This window comes from Polyodon spathula, chromosome 14, assembly GCF_017654505.1.
Source record: "Polyodon spathula isolate WHYD16114869_AA chromosome 14, ASM1765450v1, whole genome shotgun sequence".
In the NCBI taxonomy this organism is placed as follows: domain Eukaryota; kingdom Metazoa; phylum Chordata; class Actinopteri; order Acipenseriformes; family Polyodontidae; genus Polyodon; species Polyodon spathula.
This window is the reverse complement of record NC_054547.1, coordinates 11,945,403-11,968,882: the sequence shown is the minus strand read 5'-3', so window position 1 is coordinate 11,968,882 and position 23,480 is coordinate 11,945,403. Positions and strand designations below refer to the sequence as shown.

Below are 23,480 nucleotides of genomic sequence, written 5' to 3'. Positions count from 1 at the left end.
TTCATAGACGAATTCACAGAAAAAAAAAACCTGATATGCAGTATGTGAAGTAAAATGAAATATGGAAGAAATCTTTTTTATTTGACTTGAGAGTGGATGAGAAAAACTCAAAAGTGAATAGTCTGGGTCTTGTGTAAATACATGCAAAAACAAACAAATGATACACACTAATTGCACTGAATTTCTTTTGCAGGCAGTTCATAAGAGAAGAAATAGGAAGAGAAAGAAAAAAAAGAGGTTGCACATGTCGTCACTTCGGTTAGTAAAATCACCAAACAAACCCACAGGTCAGAGTCGGCACTTCCTGTTAGTAAAGATGATTTCCGTGTAAAAAGCAGATGCATCCCACTAGGCAGTTTTCCCACCTGACCCCTCTGCCGCCCAAGAGGCATGCTTGTACGGTAGGCTCAAATTCCGTTGTTCCCCACCTCCAAAATCAGACTGCATCCTGGCAGCCCTCTCCAGACGCTGAGCGCCATCTCGGGTCCTCGCCAGGGCCTCTTCCAGTTGTCCTCGGAGTTCCTGAACCGCATCCAGCTCCATCTGCAGAGCTTGGACGTTCTCAGAGCTGAGAGGGAAATAGCAGGCAGAAATGTACATAAGAATAAATGACCATCCAGACTTGCTAAGCTCATCGCAGGCTCTGGATGCCTTGCCCTCACCTGTCTGTGTTAGTGTGGAGTTGTACCAGGCTGCTGTAGAGTTGTCTCTCTGCCTTCAGAGCTTCATTCAGTCTGCTGTGTTCTGACAGTAGCACCTCCAGCACACTCTGCAGGGACACACAGCAGTGTTACACACAATCAGACTCACTCGCTGCCAACACCAGCAGCTGGGAAGGGATCAGCATCCTTGTATAAGAATGATTATTTAGCAAGTCCCACAGCTAGTCTAATTACCAGGCTTGGCTGACCTGCTATCAACAATTCTACAATTTCCAAGCATGCATATATATTATATATATATATATATATATATATATATATATATATATATATATATATATATATATATACTATATATATATATATACAGAGCCAGGTTTAATATTTAAAGGGAGAAACTGAAAAGCTGTCCCCCTCCCAACGCCTCTGAGCCAGGCCCAGTACCTGGTGGTCTGTGGTTTCAATGTCCTGCTGTGCCGGGGTCTCAAGGAGTACAATGGTTTCTCTTAGCTCCTGAAGCTCTTGGGTCAGTCGCTCGACCACTGGCAGCCCAGTGGGCTCCACCAGCTGTCTCTGCAGATCCTGTTTATATAAAAAAAGAAACAATAGCAGTAAAATTCAGATCACCATTTAAAAATCCTTAAAAAAAACCAAAAAAAAAACTCCTCTATGACACCAGTTAGCAATCAAACCTTTATGAGCTCTTCCTTGATCTGCACATTTCTGGTAAGGGATTCGATATCTGCAGCTTGGATCTGCATCTCCTCCTTCTGTTTGGCCAGGGCAGACTGCAGAGCAGCGAGGTCCAGCTGGAATCACAGCAACATATGCAGTTTACACAAATAAGCATTCTCCCAAGTTACTTCTATACTATATGTGACTGAATTACAGTTATATGTCTTGATAGCCCCCCTCTCACACAAAGTATCTTAGTGAATTTGTACATTACCATAATCAATTCAAATGCTTTGTCTTTAATAAAAACCTTTGTCCACTACACCCACTTGATCTTACCTGGGACTCCTGTTCTTTCCTCATGACCAGTCTCAGCTCCTCCTTCATCGCCACTATTTCTTGGTCCTCCCCTGTGAAGAGCAGGCAAAGTGGAGGCATTTTACATTTGAAAAATGCTTTCTTGTAGGCATAACACAAAACCGCAGCCTCCAGGAAGCCGCTGTATAAAAGCAGAGAAACAAGCCAGATATTCAGTCGTGACCTACCCTCCTCTCCTCTGCTGGCTGTCCCTGTCTCGCTGGGTTTGGAAGTGATCATGGGCTCCTCTTGGCTGAGTGGGTTACTTTGCATCAGCTCCTGTACAAAAGCAATGGAAGAAGAGGCTGTAACAAAGTGAAGGGAGATGTTTCTAGGGTGTTATGACTTGTATCCAGCATCAGCTTTATTGTTCTCATTTATTTATTTATTTTTTGTATCTAGGTTATTTATACCAGACACCATTCATAGTTTTCTATTAATGTAATACAATGGTACAGCTTCGTTATATGAGTCAGGCTGATTAGAGTTCATACACACACTGTCAGTCTTTTTCCAACATGTTACTGCAATATTAATTGTATGTGAAGTCAGGGTCTGTCAAGAAATGATGACCAGACAGGCTAGGAATCATGGGCTGCCAGCTTTGGCACGATACACTGTTGTTAAGAATCGCTAGGCAGCTCAAACTCATAATTGGAAGAAAATAATGACAGAAACAATTTTTGGCAGGAAATGTACACTCTTTCATAATAACACGTTAGGTCTTTAATCATTTTTTGATTATAACTAACGTAAATCTCAGAACAAAGCCTGTCTTGAGGAGCAGGTGTCAACTTGTCAAAGCTCTTGGAACTACAGGGAACCCTCACCTCGATGAAAGCCTCCTTTTCCTGCAGCAGGCGTTTGAGGCAGCTGATCTCATTGAGGGGAGCCCAGGCAGGCTCCTCTCTCTGCCTGGAGAGCTCACACACTTCACGCTCCCTCTCAGACAGCTGTTTCCTCAGCTCCTGCAGCTCTCCAGCCCGCTCCCCAATCACCTGGCTCAGCCTCTGTGATGTCTCCTGGGCAGAGAAAAGCAAACACTTTAGGGGGCTCCCTAACCACAAGATGTGCACCCTAAATTGTATGCACAATTCACTCCAATCTCTTTCGCTGTTGATAAACATTCCAGAGTGATATGATGGCATACTGTGATCTGCTGCTCTCTGGCGGCGATGGTCTGCAGCAGCCTCTCGATATCGCGCTCATGCTCAGTGGCCTGACGGTTTCGGTCCGCCAGCACCTCCTGGAACATCCGCTCTTTCAGTTGGAGGAGGAGCTTGAGCTCATCTGTCATCTCACTCGCTCCCACAGTAATCTTGTTTAACAACACTGTGGTTAACTCCTGTAATAGAAAATAAAGGAGAATTGAAATGTCTGAATAATTTGGGAGTAATTTACTTTTCTGCCTTCTGTAAGTGGCCTAAAGTGGAGTCCCTGCTGGTGGAAAGAAAATGCCACATTGTGTCCGGTCCCAGAGTCCTAGATGACCCTCACCTCAGCCTCCTTGGTGCAGCTCTGTAGTGAGGTCTGCAGCTGGGTAATAATGCTGTCTCTCTCCCTCAGGCAGTGACCGTATTTCTCCTCAGCTTCTTGTCTGAGCCACTGCTGATTCTGGCAGGCCAGCGAGGTCTGCTCCAGCTCCAGGTCCTTCACCTTAATCAACCCATCCAGACTCTGAGAAAGACAAAGAGACAGAAACACTCAATCACAATAAGCAGTTTCATTTCCTTAAGTATAACCCTTCCCTTTCTTCTTCACAGTGACCTACGTTGATAGTCTCCTCGTTGTTGGACAGGATGCAGCGAAGCCTGTCCTGGTCTCTCTCTTTCTCTCGCAGGGCGAGCTGCAGCTGACGCACCTCACTCTCTTTTTCCTCCAGGGTGCGAAATTTCTCATCAATTGCTTGCTGTCAACAGAGAGGTGAGCGTGGTTAGAAAAACATCTATGGGGCTACTCTCCAGCTTTTCACACTTTTCCTGCCTCTATCAGCTTGCACGTGTATAATACAAAATGTATCCACAGTTACAACTTTGCCACTTTAGCTTATCATTATCTGGTATGTCCGAAGGTGACCATGTAATGGGCAGTGTGACAGTTAAAAGCCCTATAACTGGTCATTTGCTTTTTTGGTTTGCTGCTTAGATTCCAGACCCCTCTTGGTTACATCCACTAAAGTCAGCCCTCTCCTACCTCCAGTGCTCTGTCCCGGTTCTTGATGCGCTCTCTCAGTTTGTCCAGCAGGGCGTCCCGACTCTCGCTGCTCTGTACCGAGTCCTGCTGATGGTCCGGGAGTTCCATGTTCTCCTTCAGAAAGAGCGCAGGGTCTTTGTTATGCAAATCATAGTGTAATTAAGGACAAAGTACTGTACTTCTGCCCCCTATCCCCCACATGCCTTGCTGTACACTGTAAGGGTTTGGTTCAGGTGGTCAGTAGCACAGGATCTCCTGGCTTCAAATGGTCTCTACAGTGCACTCTAGCAAACACTGGCACCGGTATCAAGTCCGATCCCTGCCAAGTTTAGCCTAGACCGGAGAATGAACGTCTCAAAGTTACTGGAGCAAGCTTCTCTTTGCGAGTCCCCTCACCTGCACAAGCTGCTCCTTGTCCTTGAGGGCAAGGCTCAGCCGCTGGATGCTGGTCTCCAGAACCTGAATCTCCATCTGCTTCTCGCTCTCCCTCTCCTTCAGGAGCTGCTCCTTCTCCTGGAGCTCACCTCGAGTCTTCTGCAGAGCACTGCGTAGCTCCTGGCACAGAGGAACACCCACATACATGGAAAAAATTAACAAACAAAAGGCAGACAGTGACAAAAGGAATTAAAAAACATGTAATGTAGGACGTAGTATCAATATTGGATCAACTATGCAATAAGTAACATTCTTAGAACAATTTTTCTAACTATGTTGGTAAAAAAAAGCCCTGCAGTTTATGTAATAAGAATCAAAGCTCCACCTGGTTGTGCTGAGCTGTGACCTCTCTCTGCTGTAGCACCTCCTGCAGGTCACTGTGCAGGCGGTCCTGGGCACGGGTCTGGTCCGCAGCCTTGCGCTCGCACTGTCTGTGAGCTCGCTGCACGCTCTGCAGCTCCAGCTGGGTGGAGAAGAGCGAGCTCTGGAGGGTCAGGAGCTCAGCCTGGAGCTGTGGGAGCTGAGCAGGATCCAGCTCCCCCTCTGAAACCTGGACAAGAGGGTGGAGAAGCACGTGAATTATTAAATCAAGTTTGGAATACAGACGAGTATAGAAAATGTGCAATTTGACTCGTGCATGCACTCTCACCTGCAGCTGCTCAAGCTGGTTCCGGTGAGCCATCACTCGCAGTTTACACAGGGTCTCATTCTGACCTTCGATGACACTGTAAAGTTCTTCAGCCTGAAACACAAAAGCCCACTTGTTTGACCTCATCCAGAATATAAGCCTTTCAGTACTGCAATGTGTGCTTTGCAGCTCCTTGTAAATGAGTGTTGTTTGCAAGTGAAGGTTGTTTTCTGGAGAGCAGGGGGGCTTGCTACTCTCTCCTCACCTCAGAGTCCTTGCTGCTTACAGTCTCATTCAGCCCCTGGATGGTTCGCTCTTGTTTCTGGGCTGCCTGTCTGACAGCACGGAGCTCACACTCCATCTCCATCAGCTTCTCGTGCAGCATCTGTGGGGCAAAAAACATCCCAATTAATTTGTGTTTGTTTTTGCAGTAATCTTTTTCCTAAGACATGCCCAGCAATCAGCTTGTCTGGTGTCTTTTGCACTATAAGAAGTTTTACACATGGGGTCCATGTACGGACAGTAGATTATTACTTTGTGAATTGTACTCACCCAAGTAGATTGTATGTGAGCTATCATCACAAACCCCCTCAAAAGAGAAAAGTATTTCAATCTCTTGTTGGCTAACCTGGCTGAATAACTGCGCATACCACGTACACACCTCGTTTCTGGCCTCTGACTCTTGGATCTTTGTTTGCAGGGACTGCACCTGCAGCTGCGCTTTCTGTAGCTCGCTGACACACTGCCCGGCCGCACACTCGTACTGGTTCAGCTGGCTCTGCTGCTCCTCGATCAGATTCTGTACAAGAGGGAAACAAGATCAGTCAGACAGGGGCATCTGAGTAAGAACAGGTCAACATTAAGACTTGTATTGCTGGGTTTACATTTGCAATTATTATATGTATTATTTAAATACAAGCTTATGGTAATTTCCCTCCGACTTGCTGCACTGTTTCTGGTACTGTCCCAGTGGCGTCTCATCAGTAGTACACATCGCTTTGTTTTTAATGAGGGATAGGGTTCCTGGCTTGATTCACAGACAGACCCTCAGACCCTATTAGAATAACTTTGTCAGTAGGGTGTGATGAACTGGAAACAAATCCTAGCAATAAAAACCCTTGGCTATAAAAAACATACTGAGCAGTAAAGATGGGTTTGTTTCACAAGGCACAGTGACTCTAAAGCTAAACCCAACCCATATCTGAATATCATAATTATATATAAGGGACAAAACAAAACAAAAGCCAACAGTTAGTTTTATTGAGGGTGACTGAAAAGTTACAATCTTGATCACGTACTTCTAAGCCTGTAGTGATAATATTCACTTGGGTTTGCAAAAAGAGTATTCAGGGAGAAACTTTGACGACACACAGAAAAAATGACACACTTCTAAAAAATACAGAATTAAAACAACACAACGAGGTGGCTATGAATGTAGTTGCAGTGACAAATAAGATAATTCAACACTACTACACCATTGCAGAAAAGCACAATATTTTTTTATCAGGGCTTAGCCCCTATAAAAGAACGAGAAATGTGTTTACAAGAAAAATGACAAGACAAGGGTCTGGTAAGACAGCCTATGACTGAGGGTGAAATTAGGGCAGCATTTGGCTGAATGTGCGTCGCATTAACCTACTTTGGAGGACGCTGAAAATACAAAAAATACAGAATTATAAAAGGGGGCCTGAGAGCTGAGTAAATAGTCCTGTGAGAGACCTTTCTGTCAGATTCTATTTTTTTCTTCAATAAAACAAATAATGGAAATGAGCCACACCTCGATCCTTCAGGGCAACGCATTATACCAAGTGATCAGACCATACAATAAAGAACGATTGTCAGTATCCTTAAGTCTGTGTACAGAGCAGGAAAAACCTGTTTTGATCTTATGAAAAAAAAAAAAACATAACAATTCACAAGGAAGAAGCTGATGAACAGATGTAGAAATTCCTCCTTTGATTGGCCAGCATTTTAAGCAGTAAGACATTCTGAATTATTGGTGCCAGCAGACACAGTTTGGGTAGTTGCTGTACAAGCAGTTGTACATGAAACAACCATGTCTACTAATGTCTCGTTTGTAAACTTTCTTATGTTCTTATGTTCTTAAATACTAAACAAGACTATCTGGGTAATCCAATATCTGCTGTTAATCTGACTACAGACATAGAGATGATTTTCACTTAGCTGGCAGCCATGAGAATAATCAGGGAGGCAGTGCCTTTGATAGCAACATACTGGTACCTCAAAAAGATCTTGAAAATAAGAACTGCTTACGGACAGTGCTGTAGCATGAGGTATATCCTTATATTACAGATGCAACAGTATACTGATTTATAAAAGTACATTGAAATAATATGTGTTTACTGAGCAACAAACCAATCCAGTTTCCAACACTTCAGTTATTAAGTGCAAATATTTACATTTCTCTCAAGCTGATTATGGAGTTATACTACTGATATTCTAGCTGTCAGTTAATCCAAACTAAAAGAAAACAGCTTTTGAAATAAAGTGCCATTAATTAAGACAAGCAGTAGATGACTGAGGTGTAGCCGAGAGGAAGTGAATGTCGTGTTGCATCACTTCACTGAGGTAACGGTCGCTATGGCAATGCAGGCGCTACTAGGCAGCGAGCAAGAGGGTGGAGTCTTATCAGTGAAGGAATAAATTACCAGTTCGATGTTGTTAATAGCCAATTATCTGTGGTGCTGACTGAAAACAAACTACTCGATTTACCTTTACAATCCCTGTACATAAAATTACAAGAATAGAATACTACTAACAGTACTGTTAAAATAGACTGATAACCATGTAAATGCCAGACAGACCCATACAAGCTCTACTGTACATGGGGCAGAAAAGCTGCTTTGGGCTACTATGTCAAGCAAAGACGCCCTTAAATTATGCTATTAAATCAATTTTACAAGAATATTAGGAATAGACACTAACGGATAGCAAACAGTCGAGTCATGAGGCCTGCTTCAGGTTTTTTTTTTTTATTTTATTGCCATTAGGGAATGGATTACTAAGCAATTAGTGAACACCTTTAGAATGTCAGGAAGCCATTTAGTGAGACACCTGTTTTTAATTGTATTTTTTTAGCTACATTATTAAAATTGCTGGAAATTAGCAGTATAGGTTGCTAGAGATTAACACCCCCACAAGTGCCCTAGTCTTGCACTGGATAGATGTGCTCTTGACACAGCAGGAGGAGGGAGGTCTACCTGACAGCGGAAGGGCAGATACTCCACATAGACATCCTCCCAAAGCTCCTTAAGGTCTGCCAGCTCCAACTGGAGCTCCTGCTGGGCTTGGGGGGGCACCAGCTCCTGAAACCTTGAAGCGAACTCGCACATACTGTTGTGAGGATTTCGGGGGGTCGTGTCTGAGAAGACCAGCTTGCAGTTACAGCCTGGAGATTTGATCAGCACGGGCAGCTTGCTCCCTTGAGGGCTGTGGATGGGCCTGTATTCAAACGTTTTCACGAGCATCAGAGCTAGATCCAGCTTGTTGGTGTGCGCAGTTGAGGTGCATTGGGCCAGATGTTCCTCAGACCAGGAATCAGACTTCTGGTCCTCCTTCAGCTTCCTGTCAGTTTCTTCCTCTTTCCTGGTAGAGCTGTCCATTTCAACAGCAGTGTCCAAAGATTCCACAGAGGAAGTAGGGCTCATCTTCTCCAAAAGATCTGTGTTTTCCAGAGTTTTATCGCTTGGCAAAGATGCTATCGCTGACTCAGGCATGGGGGTCATAGTCATCGGGTCCTCGCTGCAGACACTGCCTAGCATGCTAGCTGAGTATCGTGTAGAAGGTCCACATGAAATGCTCCTGGACAGCTTTCTGGGTACCTTGCACACAGCTTCATAGTCTGCATCTGCCACCCGCAGTGCCGCACAGCCTCGGCACTTCCTCGATTTGTGAAGAGAGATCTCAGAGATTTTGCAGTGGATGTGGGGTTCGACAGTTTGCTCCTCATGTTCAGCCCAGGACTCGTACCTTGAATAAACAAAGTCCTCCTGGAGCAAGGCGCTGTACTTCACGTCAGGCAAGCTGGAGATGTCCACACTGCAGACAACAGCCTTCTCTTGGCCCTGCTCATCGCTGTTGTTCTTTCGGTACAGGCTGGCGACACAATGCCTGAGCCTGTGCTTTTCCTGCAGCAGTTTCTGTAGCCTTTCAATGGACAGCGCCTCAATGCGTGCAATGACAGTGTCAAAGCGGTACATGCGCTCTAGCATGAAGGTACACTTGCTGCAGGCAAACTCGCCCTTGCCGTCGCGGCTCAACTCCCGGCCCAGTACGTGGGACAGCAGCACCTGCAAGTTGAGTTTTGAGGCCGGGTGAAAGATCCACCTCCGCTGGTTCCCGCACAGGTCCCGTGAGCAGATCCGACACACCTCGTTCATCCTCGTCTCCAGCATTGAGGCAGCTAGCTACTCCAATTACTCAATTCAGAATGTATTTTTGTGCAATGTAAATACAAAGTACCTTTCTTAAATCAGCAGCACATTGCTTTAATAGAATATGTATATTGATAAAAAAAATGTAAGTAATACATTAAATACAATTACTCTTAGCCATTCAGTTTTCTATAAATACATTTGCAACAATGTCTGGTACAATTAAGCAGATCTGTGTTTCAATGCACTAGACAGACGGAGATTTGTTTTTCCTGTTTTTGCACCTGTTATCCTGAATGAAACCCCACGTTATTAATATCAGTCAATCGTTGTATCTCCATGCAAACGGCAAAACTGGGCGCATCAATGATTTTTTTTTTTTAAAAGTCAAACAATCATTAACAGTCCGCAGATAATATGGATTTTACAAACAGCCAGTGTGTGTTAATATCCTTTAAAAAAATGATTCTGAAAGCATTCCCATAGGCTTTTTAATACGAACAAGGCAGAGGCTGGCCTCAGTATTCGTATACATAACAGACAATTCACTGTTGGCAGACTGCAGTCCTGTGTAATGGAAATCCTGATGCATTGTGCTCCGGCAGGAAAATGAATACAAATGAAGCGCTTCTGTAGTCGAACGAGCAACAGTACATAGGAGATAGAGTGATTTATGACTGACTCCTGTCTCTGTCTGCTTTAGTTCAGTCCGTCAGGTTTACAATGTCACCATCTTCATTATCATTTGTGTTTGTGGCAGAATGGTTCAAAAAGCAGTCTGAAATCCGGTTCTTTCTGAAAGCAGGAAAATTTCTGAAATATCATATTTGGGTAAACAGTAGCGCTCTGTTATGTTTAGTCTACAATCTACAACGGTTTGAGAGTTATTAACAAGATATCGAGATCGCTAAACAGCCATTCTGCTTACAACCAGAAATTATGTGAGCGCAGTTGAAGCGGAATATACCAACCAAAACTGGGGGAAGTATATAGGAAATTCTTCCAGAAGCGTAGAAAAAGATATGGTTTGAAGTACATGTGTTCAAATCTCATTTTTTTTATTATTTTTTATTGCAGCTTCAAAACAGTCACATTTATATCCCGAGACTCAAATCATTAAAGTAAAATACAGAAGTTGACAAGCTTAAAAAATCCCCTCTCACGTTGGAACAGTCTGATTGCAAGTTATTTGCATGCACTCTGCTGTTCCGTCTGATCTAGTCTAGACTATAGAAAGGTGAATGATAACAGACTATTTTTATTTATTGTTTACTTAGGTTTGTCTATTAAAAAAAAACATACATCTCCCTGGCTTGTATAGGAAACACTGTTATACATATCTGACAGTATACACCTTTGAGGGTTCTTTGTGTTTTTAATTTTTGGTAAGGGAGACCTGGGATAGTTGTAACATTTTTTTACCTTTCTATCCATTACACACAGATGATTTGAGCTAGTCTGACCTTTGATACAAGCATCTTACATCTGTCCTCTACCAATCCCCTTAGTTATCCTGTTTGAAGAGCTGGTATACACATGTCAAGAGGGCTTGAAATGTAAGGCGTCCAATGTTACAACTGACCCCATAGCCAGGGTCAGTTGTAAGGGGGGGTCAGATATAACATTCTGTGAAGAATAATTATATAGAAACACATTTCAATTAACTCAAGAATTGAATGTTTTATTGAAAAAGATCAATTTTCACATGAAGCAAATATGTTTGTTTTTATTTAACTCAAAAACTTAGAATCTTTACTGAAATATAAAAATGTTCACATAAGGCAATTTATTTTTGTTGTCCTACTTTTAAAACTTAACATCCCTAAATTTATAGGCCTTGAGTTACAATTGTGATACATGAACATTTTGTTTCCTTCAGTGCAAGATTCATGTGCCCAAATATAGTTCATCTAATGGCGTATGGAGTCAATTTTAACATGTTACAACTGGCCCCAACCCAAGGAGCCATTACTAAACGTCATGTTCCACCAAGAAAAAACAAAACTAAGCATAATCAATTCTGTCAATTATAAGTACAGAGATCATGGATGAGAATGCTAAAAGTCAGGACCCAAAACTGGACAACACAGGTATATAACGCAAAAAGAAAATTGAGGAAAAAATTTACTAGGTCAAAAATTGATTTTTTTAGATAAAATCTCAGGGCTTTGACACAGACAGCCCCTCTTCAACAGGCAGACAGAGACTTGAACTGAGCATGTGCCGAGTGAGTGATGGCACTCTAGCTTGCATCTGATTGGAGAAATTCAAGGTGTTACAACCCCACTGTGTTACAACTGTCCCCAGTCTCATCCTATGTGACTGTATGATATATTTTGTGCTCAGCATTCCAGGACTTTGCCTATGCAGGGTAAGAGTCCTGGGCTGAACATGAATAGCAAAACCTTGAACCCACCTCCACTGCAATGGCCGTGAGAGCACTCTCTTCTCATTTATTTTTTCAATTCAAATCTTTCATTAGGTTGCTTGGACACTAATACATATTTTTATTTTGTGGTGGTTTACTGTTAACATGCCTTTTAAGGATCACAAACACACCAGAGTTTATGATTTATATTGCGTCATTACTAATTACATTTTTCAATATGTAAAACTGGTTGTTTATTTCGATCCAGCAAGTTGAGCTTTCAGTGTTTTAATAGTGTCTGGAATGATTTATAACGTTTTCCTTTGTTTACACCAACCATCACCTTCAGAAAAACCACAGGGGCCAGGAACAGCCACAAGAGAGAAAGGAAACCAGGCCAGCTTTCACCATGAGAATTGTGATTAAAAAATCTATTTGTTGTAATCAGTGGAAAATTACTAGACCTAACAATGCAACTCACTTATAGTACAATTTCTTAAAAATAGAAATAGTGTGGGGGAAAAAGGGACAAACTTCACCTTTTAACCTGTTTGAAAAATAAACGTGGCATTATAAAGCCATCAATAAATAACTTATTTAGAAATGAGAAAGAAATGAAAAGCCCCCACACATTCCCGGGTTTTAGGATATTTCAAGACCTACTAGGCCGATTTGTTTTCATTTCTTTCATGATTCTTTTCTCTCTGCCTACATAGCGGGCTGGGTTGGCATGATCTATTTATCTATACATATTTATCTATGTGTTTTAAATAAACCAGGACTATGCAAATCGAGGGTTGTTTGCATGCTCACACAGTTCATACCCTTTAGCTCTGTGATCAGCTGAGACATTGTCTTTCACTGAGACTGATGAGATTGAAATGACAGCACTGGAAGGGTGACCCACACCAACAAGCTCAACATGTTCAGGTCCTTGTGTTAATCCAGTAATGGCATCAGTGGGTTAATAAGGGCATATCTGCAGCCTGACTTCATGATGACAGCTTGGTGCCTGTAATCACCCCAAGCTTTAAATTCAGATCTACAGATCAGAACATTGTGTCTTTGCCATGACTTCCTTCTGCACTTGGTTTTAGGACCTTAGTTTTGTTACACTACCATCTCACACCAGAACAGTGGACACTCACTGCAGTCTTATTTAAACAACACCTACCTAATCAGAAAGGTAAATCAGGTGTTTGTTTTATGAACTTTTTCATTTAAAAGTCAAACCATCATTATATTAACTTTACCTTAATGGACTATATTACTACGTCGCAGTTTGTATAAGAACATTGTCCACCCCAGATGATTTTTCTTCCTAGCCAGTAGGAGTACAAAGGCCAATACAGGCCTTTGGGTAAACAGGCAAGGTCAGGATTGGAACCCACAAGCTCCTGATCACATGACTCCACCCACACTCTATATGGACATGTCTTCACGAGGTGATCCACTGAGGACTCCCATCAAAACATATTTTTGGGAAGGTTAAGCAAAATGAATGACAATAATAACAAAAGTTACAGATCCAGACACCTACCTTTTTTATTAGGTCAATTAGGAGTCTGAACCTGTGCTTTAAAGTCAGCAAGTCTATTCAAAATATTTGCATTTCTATGGAAGCTGTTTTACATATGAAAACTCCAAAATAAACTGAATGGAGGTGCAATAAAACTACTAGCAAGAAACAACAGCCAAAAATGTGTAGGTATATTGGTTAATTGACACTATGTAATTTACACTTAGAAATTGGCTTGTTTTTGGTATCCATACTGACATTAAAGAATGGATGCTTTTATTAATTTTGATTCCAGTTTTATAACATCCTTTTCAGTCAGTACATAATCTAGACACTGAATGGGTTTTACAAACCCAAAGGGAGGAATGTCTTAAGTTATTCAGGTGTACTATACCAAATAACACAATGCATCTTAGTTATATACAGCAACTGCCAGAATATTTTCTTAGATGCTCCAGCAGAGTGTGCACTCTCTGGAACACAGAGTAATGCTGTGAGGTCCTCAAACTGCAATTCAACACTCAGGCAGACTTGAACTCTATCTGCATACCTGCATCTCCTGCTGTATCCGCAGCTTCTCCCGGCCAAGCTCATCTTGGAAAAACTGCAAAATCAAAGAGGGAGTCCCAGCTGTGAGAAAGCAATTACCTTGTAGCCAGATCCATGTCTGTTACCATTCAGTGTGCTGTAAATTCAGCAATTTCACAGTTTGATACAAAACCCACAACAACTATAAATAACTTCCAATATTGGTACATATCAATAGTGTCTGAAAAATGCATGTACATTTTGTATTCTACATAGAACTACAGAGACTGAATCTGTCAAGTGTTTATCAATTATTTTAGTAAGCACTACCAGAATATAAACTCCAAAGATTCTGCATGCATTATTCTGTTCTACCATTTAAGAAAAAGTTGTAGATGAATGTGAAATATCACTTTAAATTACAGACATAAAAATATACTTGCTGGTGACAAATCTCTATTTATAAAATGCAAAGTTTTAAATACATTATAAAAACAAAATTGATGTACGTAAACAATAGTTTTATTTTTGTTTACGAATTAATGGTTTAATTTGTACAAAGGGCAATGTATCTATCTCGTAGCGGCGCTATACCCAGAAAAAGCTGTTACAAATGAGATGCTGCAGTTTGAGAGAGACACAGATCACAGCCCGGATGTATCACTAAAACTGTAGCCTGTGTCTGCTCAGTAAATCATAAACTGCTTCAATATTTGTCTTTCAGCTCAGGAAGATTAAAACAGTACCTGAGTGGCATGGATTGAAAATGTGGGTAGAAAAAGGCTACCTCAGAAAAAAATGTGGCACTGTACTATTTCAAAATAGATAATAAAAAGGGTTCGCATTTTCTGTTTTATTTTCTAAATCTGAGCATTTCCTCAATTGACCTTGACCCCTGCTAATGTGCTCCAACCCTAAGTGGAGGAGTTGTTCTGTCAGACTGTTCTGTCTTCACACTACCTAGAGGTGGAGCCACTCAGCCTCTTGCATGCCAGTGTTGTCAAGCATACTGTGATATCTTGTATCAGGAATGTTGCAGTCAGGCTGTGTATGTCACGCATGTGCGTTACATCTCTTGTTGCACACAAGATTATTTTTCAGAACCAACTGTTAGGTATTCATGTAGAACATTTAAATTGCACCAGTTGGAAAACTGGAACTTGCTAAACAATAATCTGAAATATTTAAAATAGCGGAGCAACTTTATTTATACTGTCTTCTCATGGTTTTGTAATGTTTTGAGACATTTCTGGTGGTTTTCTACTGGATAGTCTATATTTTGTATTGTTTAAGTTCCTTTACATTAAGTTTTCTGGAGGGAGGACATGTGTGGTATATACTGTATAACATAGACAGATGTCCAAGCTTACTTTATGATGAGTAACAGCCACCTCTGTATTCAAGGTCGTGTCTTATGTACGTTCTTCGTAACTTCCAGCAGAAGCCAATTCTGAAACCCTTGTGCTTTAGATTACACAGCTATAAAATGAGAATTGCTACAGCAGTCCCACCTCAACATCTGTCTCTTTCTCCTGCAGAGATGAGGTGAGTTCCAGGACTTGATCTCCAAGTCCTCCCACCCTCTCATTCAGAAAAGTTTTCTCGTCTGATAGTTTGGCAATGAGAGCATCTTTGGATCTCAACTCCTGTGTCAGCTGATCGATTGTCCTGGAAATAGAGACAGCGTTAGAGAGAAGCTTTTCACATCAATTCATAAAATAGGTACACTGACATACTGCTGTCAAGGGCATACCTGTCCTTATCTGCCAGGTTGTGCTGGTTCCACAGGCTTGGGTGGTCTGCGCTCTCTTTGGGATTCTCATTTAGTCTCTTCTCGAGGTCCAGGCAGCGGAGTGACTCAGCTTCTGCAAGAGCAGCCATTCTCTCCGCCTCGTTCTTCGCTAGCTTGGCTTCCTGAAAACACAGTGGAACAGGGGTAACCCAATTAAATAGGGTTTTTTTTTTTTTCTTTTCTTTTTTAAAAAACACTCAAATGGCTGGTTTCACAAACCCTGATTTTAATCATGGGACACTTTATCTAAGGTAACATTAGCCAGTCCAAGATGTGTGCTAACACTATGTAACACAATTTTTGTTCCTGGGTAGTAAGAGTTATTTCCTAATTGCTTATGCCTCAAAAGTATAGAAAATTACTATTATTCCCCACAAACTTTGCTTTTGTGACCAGGACAGTGATATTTCAAAATATCACTATTTCCAATGGGAAAATGGGCAAATGTGTGTCTTTTCCTTCACCTAAAGTCAGAAAAAAACAACATATGAATCCAAATTAACATGTATTTATACTAAAGTAATACAAAAATGACTACAAAATATTTAGAAGTGAGTAGTTTTTCGAGATTTACGATTATACTGTAAATACAAAAATGACTACAAAAGATTTAGAAGTGAGTAGTTTTTCGAGATTTACGATTATACTGTAAATACAGTATAATCGTAAATCTCGAAAAACTACTCACTTCTAAATCTTTTGTAGTCATTTTGGTATTACTTTAGTATAAATACATGTTAATTTGGATTCATATGTTGTTTTTTTCTGACTTTAGGTGAACGAAAAGACACACATTTGCCCGTTTTCCCATTGGAAATAGTGATATTTTGAAATATCACTGTCCTAGTCACAAAAGCAAAGTTTGTGGGGAATAATAGCCATTTTCTATACTTTTGAGGCATAAGCAATCAGGAAATAACACTTACTACCCAGGAACAAAAAATAATAATAATTTGTTACACGGTGTAATCAGTGCCTAACTGAAACATTTATGGTTGGTTTCACAGACCCTGATTGTCAGTAATCTTAGACTACCAAATGGTAAACTGGGTAAGGTAGTCCAAGATTAGTGCTAATCAACAACTGTGAAACAGCCATTTATCTTTTATAGTCTTACAGACTCAAGGCTTCTCTTCCAACTGCAAAACACTACAAAATATTTATTGGCATCCAAAAACACATTCATGTCATTAGATGTATGATGTTTGTGAAAAGACAGCTGTTGCAACCTAAAGGCCATTTTCATTAAGATCTCAGCAAGTGGTTTTTAGTTGCTATTTTGGGTTACTTTTGCAGTTGGTAGGCCTTTTACTCTTTACATCAATGCTGCCCACCTCTTGCAGAAGCTGGATCTTGGTTTCCAGGATCTCGTGCATGTGTTCGACTTCCTGCTGCCTCTCCTCGTACCGTCGTTGCAGCTTAGCCTCATTGTGATTGGTCAGGCTCTCTGCTGTAGTTCTACCAGGGGAAACGAAGGGGCAAGGTTATAGAAACAGGCACTCAGCGTATACATTTCCATGTTTCTATCATAATACTTTATCATGGTATTGTACATCTACGTCTTTGAAGATACCTAACCAGTATAAACATACAGTTCAGAAGCCATGCATTCAAGAAATAGCAATAGTGAGATTGTGGTTCATCTCCTCACTCCATGGCAAAATCAAGCAAAATCTCCAATCATATTGGAGCTTCTCTCTTTTGGGTTTCATCCAAGGATTACTTCCCCTGCTATTCCTTTACATCATGTTATTAGTTTCCTATATGAGCTAGTCCTGGCTATTACTGACTGGCAAAAATACAACAGCAGGATAATGAAAAAAACTCAACATTAAGTGTATCCTGTTATGATCTTCTCTATTTGCAAATTAGTTACGACAGTTCTGGTTTGGTGCAAACCTGCCAAAATGTCATTCAAAGTATTATTTTTAATTAAAATACAGTATATTTGGTCAGACTGAGTCCATCAGTTTTGTGTTTATGTTCTCACTTGCTTCACTGATGGCCATAAGCCATAGGTTTTAGGTGATGTATTATATGAATTCTTGTGGAATGCCCAAGGATTTAAGTTTTGCCCATGCTGTGCCAATGTCAGTCCATCGCAATCTTGCCAATGCAGCCTTGATCAGTCTCAGGTCATGCTAAGGTCAGAACTGAAAGTTGGGTAAGCCAATCAGCTGTTGGTTGCGTGTGTCAAGCCTGACTGTTATCCTACACCAGGGCTTACAGCAATATTTGAAATTCAAGTGGAGCTGTTTATTGACTTATATTATAAAGTTACGAACACAACAGGACACTGAGGAGATAATGGGACCTCAATTCCAAAGGTGCAAAACCCAATCCCTCAATTAATTATTGTGTACTTTCTCTTTTCATGGAAGCACTATGGACTAATTTACAGTACAAATTTAAATAAAAAGTCATCCAGTATTTGCTCTGTACATTTATTTACCAGGGGTAAATTAAAAAAAAAAAAACATGCTGTATGTAATAAATTTGACTTTTACTTGACTTGTGTCTCTCAAACCCTTTTTCCCCCCATGTTATGTGATGTCATTTTTAATTCTATAGCTCAATTGACCTTCACTCCTCCATCTGACACTAACTTGGTGAGCCTGGGAAAATAAAGTCGACCCCTCTTAAAGTATAATTCAGACTTGGTCAACAACACAAATCAGCATTGGGAATCTAACAGAATAACACCACAACTTGGCAGCTGACATGGCAGGCAGCTTATCTTTTAGCAGCTGTTGGTCAAGCAGTCAGGCTTGACCAACACCACACCATGTATGCACGCAAACACACACTGAAAGGAGACTTGACTAATTAAAAGCTACATAACGTGAACAGCACTAGCTGTCAATTATTAGATCACCAAAATGTCTTGATTGAAATGATGGCTGATCTAAACGCTTAATAGCACCCCTCTGTTGTTTTATATATTTTACTTAGACAGAAATGCAATAAACCCTTGTTTACTCACTGGCTCAGGAGGTCATGGCATAGAAATAACACACTTTGCGATTCCACTAAGAAATATTACACAGCCTTTATTCTTTCTTCTTCTCGCTATACATGATTGTGTGTTATAATTTTGTACATGAAAAGATTCAGAGCTATAAGACAGCTGACCACCTTTGCTTTCCCATAGCAGTGCTTTTGGAAATCAATGCCTGGACTACCCATTGGATCTCTGTGATCTCTCTTGATAGTCTTGATCAGTGAGTTCCCTTGACAGCAGGCTGTGTTGTTGGCAGACAAGGATGTTTAATAGTGTCTCTCTCTCTACAAAGTAACCATGGATGGCTTGCCTGTGTAAAAGAGCCCCTTCTGTTGTGTTCAATCAACGTCTGAACAAATATCTCCCAAACCAAAAGGCATGGCAGTGAATCAAAACTCTGACCTTTCTGTCTGGCTAAGTACCTCACACACATTGGCACCCAGTATAGGGAAGGGGATGGCCAAAATGAGTTTTTCCACTCCTGGTCTTTGTTCCAACCTTGTTCTAAATTGTTTAATTGAACCAATTAAACCTCTGCCCAGACCCTGAAGTAGTTAATGATGTAATTTTTGTCTGTTAAACCTGGAGTGGACACCCCTGGTATATGGCCTAACTAAATTCCACTGGAAAGGGCATCCGCTTCTGTAATAGCTTTGGGTTACTTAACACTTTGATGTGACGTGGAATTAACATGTAGTCTAGATTTAAGCTCAATGCAGCTGTTTTAACAGAAACATATCTGTCATTTCAAAACACAAACAATATTATTTCCTGTAAGTAGAGATTTAAAATTATTAACAACAGGTTTTCTGGTGGCTATCAGAGGTCCGACATTATCTGGGACCTGCTTTCATGTGTGTCTCGACTGGCTTAACTATAAACAACAACTTACAAAGCCTTGTCAAGTAGTGGTTGTTTCTCCTGTAGCTCCTGTTTCAAGCTCTCCACTTCTACTTTTAACTCGATGTTCTGAAAATAAAAGAACAATTAGAGAAGGGGACAGAGAAAGATTTTTTATTAATGAAAACATACCCCTAATTTACATTGGAAAGACAATGAATTGATAAATTTTTCAATTAATCACAATAATACTACTGTTTGCATAAAACAATGTGTCCTACATAGATATGTTTTATGGCTTCATGCAGTAGCATTTAATAACATTAATAGGCTTCTTTTTCTTGGACACATTGCTATACTGAACATGGTTCAGCATTGGCCACTGTTTTATGTCAGGGCGTTACAGGAACGAAAATGTTGTGTCTTCATATTGATTTAAAGATGCAATACATAAATTACATAGACAGTTTAGATACCATTTATTGCAGCAATATAAATAACAAGAAAGCTATCAAGACCAAACTCAGGTCTCTACGTCAGGTGAAATTCAAAGTGATTGAAAACCCCAAATGTTACATTTGGAGTGCTGTACAAAACATGGATGTTCACAGCCATGACTTATTACTGACTGGAATAAATGTTAGTGGCTGTATTACCATTGTATATCTGCATGGGGAATGTTTCACTTGTGTCATCGCCTTTAGATTTATACTGTACACATTAAATGCAGGAGAGATCTTGGAGGAAAGGGCAAAATGAAAACAAAAAACACTAGGTTGCTTAGCAATAGACTAAGATAGAATTAACAATTTTTCATAGTAGGTATAAGTAATAATTTGCAGTAAAATGCAAACTGAGGCCCACCAAGAGCCAGTTCCAATTAAAAACATGAATTATAATTATAATAATTATAACAAAAAGCTGAGGGTTTGTGACTTTGCTCATCTCATGTGCTGCAAGCCTAAAAATAAGATTAAGTCAAACTACACATTCTGCCTGCCTGCTATTTAAAGCACCTCAGCCCACAGCAACAGCGCCCATTTTAGCTACTCACACATCTAGCTCATATTATTGGTTGGTTGTTCAGAAGACCCCTTCTGTCAGGTCTGTTACCATCACAGAACGGCGTCAGCACATTCATGGCACTCACTTACACACCAGCCCAGGAATGAGAGGCAGGTGGGGCTAAAAGCGAGTACAGGGTGTACTGTCATTAAGTGACTTCATTCAACCACTCTTAATACTACTGCAAATAATAACAACCAAGAATACTAATTATAATAATAAAAAAAATGAATGTTTTATCAAACAGCTACTGATTTACTACTGCAGGTATAAATAAAAGTAAATGGGGAAATAAATCAGCTTTTATATTTAATATTATATGTAATAATGCAGCGTCTGACAAAGTATTATGTGTAATTTACTACTGTATATTACATTTGCATATAACAATAACCACTGTTATTTTAGCATTGTGCATAAAGTTATTAGCTGTCAGCTTATGTATGCCGTGCACCGAGCAATAAATGAAGACACAATAATTATCACATTCATTTTACACAGTGAAAGTGGTTGAGACTTTGGAGGTCGTTATTCTCCTTTGCTACAAGAAAGTCTCTTTAAAACGATAATGTTGGCATACGTATTTTCCAGTTAAGTTATAACGTTGATTGATTGATGCCGGTTCTCCAAGAAAATGTGTAAACATTGACTTTTGAAGCAGCCTGTGAGTGGCATTTTTAGAGGGATGTATTTGTTCTACAGGCTAAATGAACCACTGAGTGAATCAGAATAGTAAAATGCTCATAGTTGTGGCACTTCCACATGCTATATAAACGTAGAAACTGTGCCTCAAGGCATCTAAAATAGCAGTTTGCGCTTCAGTGTTTAATGACATTGCTGAGTGACACTGCATTGACACGACAGCCCACAAGGGCATAGCTGAAGACAGATATGACATACTTTTGCGGATAGCTGAAGACAAGATTTTTATTTTATATCAATCTATAGAAACTGTGAAACTTTTCTCAGAGTCTTGATTCCTTTCCAAACCAACCCAAATGTACTCTCTTGTATCGTTAACTGTATTTTATATTAATCAAACAACTGACATCTTTGTAATAATGTGAATATACAGGGTGATTAGAAAGTAAGTTTACCACATCAACAGACCATATCTCATGAGGTAAACTTACTTTCTAATCACCATGTGTATAATAAACCGATAAAAAAAACTAATGCAAATACAGTGACCAAAAACTAAAGGTAACCTAAAAGATTTGTACCATGGTGAACTGATGACAGCGAAAAATTCAACAAGGAACAAGAAAATACAAACACTGCACAGGAAACTTTCGCAGTCATGTTGCTTTGAAATATGGGTAAAACTTCACAGTTGCAGCATACTTAAATCAGACCATTAATAATAGCCTTAACCCGTTTAGATTAAAATGAATTCAGATGTAACAGTAAATGGATTATGTCATATGATAGGACAGCACGGAGGTTGACACACTAAGAAAACTCAGGCTCCAGGGTCAAATTCTGATTACAGCATGATCACGATACTTACTTTAGTATTTTTTGTACAAGTTAAAATGATAAACAAAACAAAAAAAGTGGTTACTTTCCTGCAGTCCTCTTGTGATTCACAATCACATGCCACAATTACTGATATGTATTAAGCAACACATTCTATCAGCTTGACATTTGAAAAAGCCCTGATTGCTGTCATTACCAGCGAAACATAATCAAACCTTTCACAGAGGAAGTGAACTAGTAAGCAACTTTTTGCAAATGACAGGTGTCAAAAGAGTAGGGTTGCCATCTGGCAAGTGGCCTCACTAGTTTGATCTACTGCCTCGTCAGTTGCTGGTGAAAAGATTTAACGTGTCTTTTTTTTACTTGTAAATTAAGCACAGTGATCATACAAGGATGCATATAGTTATGCATGCTTTTGTCCACCTACAGCTGACAGCAGTATACCGACTCAATTTAAACCTAGAGACGATAGAGGATGTCGATCATCAATTCGCTGCTTCGCTGTGTAACTACCATGTGTCCTCTCCAATACACTTAAGGTAGGAACACTGATAAAATAACATAAAATACACTTGTTGTGTTATTTTTGGTGTAAAATGGTTCTCTAAAACATTTTTAGTTATCACTTTTGTAATAATTCAGCTCTAAGACCCTGTTTGTTAGTGGTGGTGGTGTAGGGGTGGCCAGTAGTTGTTTTTTGCATCTCAGCGGTGACACCACTACAAAGAAAGATAAGTAACATGCAAATTGAAACATAGCACCACACTGATTCTACATCATGCCTACTATCCTTGACTTGTTTTAGATTGCAAACAGAAACATGGTTTAATGGTGCAGGTGCAAATGTGGCTAACCTAAGACATGTGCCAACTAACAGTGGCAAGAGATTACTGCAGCAATAGAAATATTACAGGTTGTTCAGGTTTAACCCACAACACTGAAACTGAACTGCATAATGGATAGTGAAATATAGTGGTAGGTGAAGTAGCTCAGCAAACTTCTGTATCATTGGTTTGGCGAGGGATCTGAATTCACTCTGGCTATATCACACTTTTGAGGACTGGATCCTTAAATTAGAGAGAAAATAGAGCTCTGTTTCTCTGCTCTGGCAGAGAAATCTATTGCAATCAGTGGTTCCCAGCTACCCCAATCCCAGCCCTTCTAAAGAGAAAAAAACTGAGAAATCTACTGAAATCAGCGGAGTCCCCAGCTGCTCCAATCCAAGCCCCTCTAAAGAGGAAAGAACAGAGAAATCTACTGAAATCAATGGAATCCCCAGCTGCTCCAATCCCAGCCCCTCTAAAGAGGAAAGAATAGAGAAATCTACTGAAATCAATGGAATCCCCAGCTGCTCCAATCCCAGCCCCTCTAAAGAGGAAGACATATATTCTACAGAGCAACAAGAGTAGCTTGCCCTTAATAAACATGGCTGATCCTTCCCACCCAAGGGTTACCAATTTACTCCCAAAATATTTGTTATTGTTTCTTCCCTGCTGGACTTTTATCAGCAATGACCAGCAATGGTGTATCCTGGTCAGATGTTG

The 23,480-nt window shown here is 40.3% G+C and overlaps 1 protein-coding gene across 15 annotated transcripts in view; it reads right to left on the bottom strand.

The window, feature by feature from the left end:
* LOC121326974 (myomegalin-like) overlaps positions 1-23,480 on the bottom strand; it is an 81,918-nt gene that overhangs the window by 24,784 nt on the left and 33,654 nt on the right. For 5 of the 15 annotated variants that reach the window (XM_041270665.1, XM_041270667.1, XM_041270675.1 and 2 more), the window contains exons 1-17: positions 8,172-9,429; positions 5,612-5,749; positions 5,216-5,335; positions 4,972-5,064; positions 4,648-4,872; positions 4,284-4,442; positions 3,888-4,001; positions 3,466-3,603; positions 3,192-3,371; positions 2,845-3,039; positions 2,525-2,716; positions 1,883-1,973; positions 1,677-1,747; positions 1,355-1,471; positions 1,107-1,244; positions 663-769; positions 429-568 (exon numbers count right to left, since the gene is read on the bottom strand). In XM_041270665.1, coding sequence (XP_041126599.1) covers positions 429-568; positions 663-769; positions 1,107-1,244; positions 1,355-1,471; positions 1,677-1,747; positions 1,883-1,973; positions 2,525-2,716; positions 2,845-3,039; positions 3,192-3,371; positions 3,466-3,603; positions 3,888-4,001; positions 4,284-4,442; positions 4,648-4,872; positions 4,972-5,064; positions 5,216-5,335; positions 5,612-5,749; positions 8,172-9,365 — 3,412 coding nt within the window. In that variant the 5' untranslated portion in view covers positions 9,366-9,429. Of the gene's footprint in view, positions 1-428; positions 569-662; positions 770-1,106; positions 1,245-1,354; positions 1,472-1,676; positions 1,748-1,882; positions 1,974-2,524; positions 2,717-2,844; positions 3,040-3,191; positions 3,372-3,465; positions 3,604-3,887; positions 4,002-4,283; positions 4,443-4,647; positions 4,873-4,971; positions 5,065-5,215; positions 5,336-5,611; positions 5,750-8,171; positions 9,443-13,781; positions 13,836-15,270; positions 15,428-15,512; positions 15,674-16,885; positions 17,010-19,444; positions 19,522-23,480 lie in introns of those variants that run through there. The other 10 variants (XM_041270679.1, XM_041270678.1, XM_041270670.1 and 7 more) reach the window with 7 other exon arrangements.